Genomic DNA, 5,355 nt, shown 5'->3' with positions numbered 1-5,355 from the left:
AGACTATGTTTTTCACAAAACTAACTATAAATGCCAGTCAACTTTTCTTTACCCTTAAAACAACTCAGTGCTTTGTTTTTAAAAATTGAATATGATTTTAGCTTAATGTTGATTTATAGAATAATGTAAGAAGTCAAGACTTTAAATAAACACTGTGTTATTTTTTCAAACTCGGACAAATAATTCAACCATTTTAATGCAATAATTATTAATATAAATAATAGATAAATAAATAAAATAAAATAAAGTAAAATAAAATATAAGTAATCAAAAATTGTTTAGAATGTTAATTAATAATAACTTTAAACCAACATTACTTTGATTTTAACGTTTGGCTTAAATAGTCACGCTTTTGAGATAAAAGTTCCATCTTTAGCTCCTACAACTGCGAGATAAGAGTGACACAGTTGTAAGAGCCCAAAGATGTTACTTGATTTCGAAACGAGTCACTATATTAAAAAATCAAAAATTGTGTTAACATTCTAATATATAATTTTTTTATTTATCTTTTATTAAAAATAAACACTTGAAGACGAAAAACCGACAACATGTATTAATGTTTGCTTATTTAAAAGATTGTCCTTATTCATATTTTCCATACAGATGCGGGCATTGACGTAGAAATTCTGAAAATTATAAAGTGGTATCATATCCAAGCAGTATTAAAGAATTTTATGATAAGCGACCAAATCGTTTTTGAACGTAATATTGAGCAATGGCGCAAAGATATTGGTGCGCCGTTAGTTATTTCATTTCCAGAGTCAGATTATGCATTTAGTCCAACACATTCTTCCTCAATGTCGTCAATTCATAGTCTTTCACCATCATCGCCATCGCAATCACCAGAGCCAAATGAAAGCTACATCAGCTTGTCCACAATTCTCGAAGAAAAAAATAGAGGAAAGCAGTTGATGGAGTTTTACAAAAGAAATAATTGCTTTCAACAACAACAACGTGACTTACTAATTAATCTGATTGCCACCTATTTCGACGAAAATAACATCCATCTTTCCCTTTGTTCAAGTCAAAAATTAGAAGAGGAAATAACTCATATGTTTCCTTCTGAAAAAACTGAGTTTTATCGAATGGGAAAAAGAGGGAAAATTTATTTCAAATACTTCAATTTAAGAAGACACTCACGGAAATTGAAACCTGCAAAGAGAAAACTTATTTCTCCACAAAAAAAAACTAATAAATCATTCCGTAAGTACAACAAATAACGAATTAGTAGTATTAAAAACGGACTTTATTAACAGATTAAACTTACAATTTTAGATCCAGAGACAGATGCCGAAACTTGTTTGAATAGCCTGAAGTATGATAATTTATCAGTCGAAGAATTCGATAGTTTGTGGGCGTCATGTAGCCAATTTCGACTGAACGATATATTTAACTCCACAAAACAAACCGAAATATTTGAAAAATGGCCCTTTTATAAAAAACCCAATGGATATAGACTGGTAAGTTGAATAAGAAAAGACGTTTATGTTTTTCAAGCTTCTGTTTTCCATAAAATCACATAAAATATATTCTAAAAACTTTGGCGCACAAGGTTAAATAACCTATTTTTAACTGTTTAAAAATGTACTAGTTAGCGATTTACTAAGTAATTACTTAGTGCGTCCAAAATGTTAAACCTTTCTCTTGATAACTAGTTAACTGTCTTTTATTAAAACAAGAGCATCGAAACATGTCTAAAAAGTAACAGTTGGTGAAAATAAACAAAGCAATTACGCTTAAGCGGACCTGTTATTTACAATTCCCAACTGTTGCCTGGACCATTCCCACCACTGCAATGCTCTCATAAGATTTTATCTTTAGCAAATCATCTTTCAAGCTTGTTTAAAATGGCCATAACATTTAACCTAATCGTTTAAAATATTGAATCTTTGTTTCCAAGGGTTAGAAACTTTTCATTCAAGTTTTATATTTAAAAAAAAAAAACTTCATATATTTTCTATTTGTATTTGTACACAATATTGGAAGTTAGTTATGTAAAATTATTTTTTCATGAAAAATTTAATTTTTGTTTAAAAAAAAAATTAAAATCAATTGAGTTTTTTATTTCCAAGATATAAAGTTTTTCTTAAACAGTTCTTAAGTGAGCACACATTTATTGATAAACATGTTTACATGTATGTATTTTGTTTCGTTATCAGATCGATAAAGACTTTCAAACGCTATATCCAACCAGCACATCAATACTTTCCTTGTGGCAAGACCATTGGAAAACATTAAAAAACTTCTTGATGGAAAACATTAAGGACAAGAAGGTTACAGAATCATTGAAAGACTTGGGAGATACAAATTTTGGAGAAGGTATGCACAGTTATAAATACGTATTTTTTATATCATGGTTAACCTACAAACAAAATTAAATTTTAAACTATACCTAAATTTTGTCTACATAATCAATTATAGTAATTAATAATAATTATGAATAATAAGTTCATAAATGTGAAACAATTCTTTACTAATGTTAACCTTTTTTATTTTCATTCCTTTCAGATGATTTTGTGCTGGAGATACTTAAAAGTATTCACTTCTACTTATTTCCAACAGCAGCAGTTTCAAGAAAATCTAACACCGGGGCGAAGTCAAGAAGCAAGTTCACCATCAAAGATTCACTGATGGCATTCATCTTTGAAGGGGAGACGACCCAAGTATTAGAGGACCACATAACATTCTTGAAATCCAGAGGTGAAACCATTCAACCTCTAATACTGGCGTTAAGGGAAAAAAATGAGTACTTTATCTTGTTGGATGACTACAAACTAAAGACAACTAATGTCTTAAGAGCTGTGGACATCTGCTTCAAATGCTTCTTTTTATTCAACTTAAAATATCCACCAGCGTGCGAGAATTTCTGGGATTTCATTGAACTTTATTTTTACATGAAAACAAACACAAATAAAACCAAAAAGATGAATCCAAAACTGTCAACAATGCTGCATACGTTAAGTACATAATTTAATTTAATTATAAACATAAGGAACTTAATTTGTTGTTTTTATTTTTGGAGTATTATTTCTCGTATCGCAATGTTTTATAACATCTTTGCTTTGCTAAATATGCTTACTACATTCTTAATAATAAGAGCTATAATTGAATTAATTTAATCGTAGATATTCAATAAAATAAAAGAATTTGTTTTCATTTTTATTTTTGATAAATAATTTCTTGGGTTGCAATGTTTTTTTTTATGTTTAAAAAAATATATAGTTATAAAATAAAATATAAAGTAAGCACATTAAGTAAAAAGACGATGTTAAAAATAATTTCAACCTAAGAAATAAATCAACAATAATAAAAAGAACAGATTAAGATGCTATAGTTTATTACGACACTGTATATATCTATATATTATTGCAAAACAAGTTATTTTAAAGATATATTTAATTATATTTATTAAAAATACCCATATATAAGCGATTAAAATAAATGTACTTAAAACTAAGAAACAAATTTTGTTTTTAATGAAATTTTTATTTTTGAAGATTTTACAGATAGGATACAAACTGGGTGAGATGACCACACAATTTAGATTCTTTTATGTTATCATTTTTAGGATATAGGATACTGACTACTGCAGTTGTCGTATTGACTACCGCAGTTGTCATATTGACTACCGCAGTTGTCGTATTGACTACCGTAGTTGTCATATTGACTACCGCAGTTGTCGTATTGACTACCGTAGTTGTCATATTGACTACCGCAGTTGTCGTATTGACTACCGTTGTTGTCATATTGACTAACGCAATTGTCATATTGACTACCGCAGTTGTCGCATTGACTACCGCAGTTGTCATATTGACTACCGCAGTTTTCGTATTGACTACCGTAGTTGTCATATTGACTACCGCAGTTGTCGTATTGACTACCGTAGTTGTCATATTGACTACCGCAATTGTCATATTGACTACCGCAGTTGTCATATTGACTACCGCAGTTGTCCTATTGACTACCACAGTTGTCATATTGACTACCGCAATTGTCATATTGACTACCGCAGTTGTCCTATTGACTACCGCAGTTGTCATATTGACTACCGCAGTTGTCGTATTGACTACCGCAGTTGTCGTATTGACTACCGCAGTTGTCGTATTGACTACCACAGTTGTCATATTGACTACCACAGTTGTCATATTGACTACCACAGTTGTTATATTGACTACCACAGTTGTCATATTGACTACCGCAGTTGTCTTATTGACTATCGCAGTTGTCATATTGACTACTGCAGTTGTCGTATTGACTGACGCAGTTGTCGTATTGACTACCGCAGTTGTCATATTGACTTCCAGAGTTGTCATATTGACTACCGCAGTTGTCCTATTGACTACCGCAGTTGTCGTATTGACTACCTCAGTTGTCATATTGACTACTGCAGTTATCATATTGACTACCACAGTTGTCATATTGGCTACCGCAGTTGTCCTATTGACTACCGCAGTTGTCATATTGACTACCGCAGTTGTCCTATTGACTACCGCAGTTGTCATATTGACTACCGCGGTTGTCATATTGACTACCACAGTTGTCATATTGACTACCGCAGTTGTCGTATTGACTACCTCAGTTGTCATATTGACTACCGCAGTTGTCATATTGACTACCGCAGTTGTCATATTGACTACCGCAGTTATCATATTGACTACCGCAGTTGTCGTATTGAATACCACAATAGTCAATACGACAACCGTAGTTTCAATTTCTTTCAACCAAAGCTTTAATATTGACTACTGCAGTTGTTATATTGACTACCGTAGTTTTCATATTGACTACCGCAGTTGTCGTATTGACTACCGCAGTTGTCATATTGACTACCGCAGTTGTCGTATTGACTACCAAATTAGTCAATATGACAACCGTAGTTTCAATTTCCTTCAACCAAAGTTGTCACATTGACTACTAAAGTTGTCATATTGACTACCGAATTGTAAAAAAATTTCGGATTCCAAAATTGACAACCGAAAATTGTTCTATTGACTATCGCGGTTATCGGCTGAAAATTGACTACCAAATAGTCATATTGACTACCAAAATAGTCAATAGGATGACTGTTTTCGTTCTGTGTACCGACGACGTATAAACTGGTGAACACATAAATACACAGAATCTCTCTTAAAAAATTTTCTTTATGTTTCTTTATGTCAAACATCGGGCCGATGACAATAACTAAATATAGGCAGGGATGCCAAAACTACACATGGCTCTATACAGCTCGTCCCTGTAGATGCTGTCATATGCGGCCTTGAAATCGATGAAAAGATGGTGGTGTCGATTTGGTGTTCTTGGGTTTTGTCCAGCATCTGCCGTAATGTGAATATTTGATCAACTGTGGACTTTGCTGGT

At 32.1% G+C, this 5,355-nt stretch overlaps 1 protein-coding gene across 1 annotated transcript; it reads left to right on the top strand.

The window, feature by feature from the left end:
- Positions 1–503: 503 nt before the first annotated feature.
- On the top strand, positions 504–3,298 carry LOC129941396 (uncharacterized). The gene is made up of 4 exons (XM_056050020.1): positions 504–1,203; positions 1,276–1,460; positions 2,160–2,319; positions 2,509–3,298. The coding sequence occupies exons 1-4, from the start codon at positions 675–677 to the stop codon at positions 2,967–2,969; spliced, it is 1,335 nt and encodes a 444-aa protein (XP_055905995.1). The 5' UTR covers positions 504–674; the 3' UTR covers positions 2,970–3,298.
- The last annotated feature ends 2,057 nt before the right edge of the window (positions 3,299–5,355 follow it).

Source organism: Eupeodes corollae, chromosome 1, assembly GCF_945859685.1.
Source record: "Eupeodes corollae chromosome 1, idEupCoro1.1, whole genome shotgun sequence".
NCBI classification, from domain to species: Eukaryota; Metazoa; Arthropoda; class Insecta; order Diptera; family Syrphidae; genus Eupeodes; species Eupeodes corollae.
Note: the sequence above shows the minus strand (reverse complement) of the source record. Positions and strands in the feature narration are given on the sequence as shown.

What these genes read in the sequence shown, in the direction of transcription:
- LOC129941396 (XM_056050020.1), top strand. Translation starts at nt 675, where the DNA reads ATGATAAGCGACCAAATCGTTTTTGAACGTAATATTGAGCAATGGCGC. An exon ending in AACCCAATGGATATAGACTG is followed by an intron (nt 1,461 to 2,159) that starts GTAAGTTGAATA and finishes TTTCGTTATCAG; the next exon opens with ATCGATAAAGACTTTCAAAC. An exon ending in AGATACAAATTTTGGAGAAG is followed by an intron (nt 2,320 to 2,508) that starts GTATGCACAGTT and finishes CATTCCTTTCAG; the next exon opens with ATGATTTTGTGCTGGAGATA.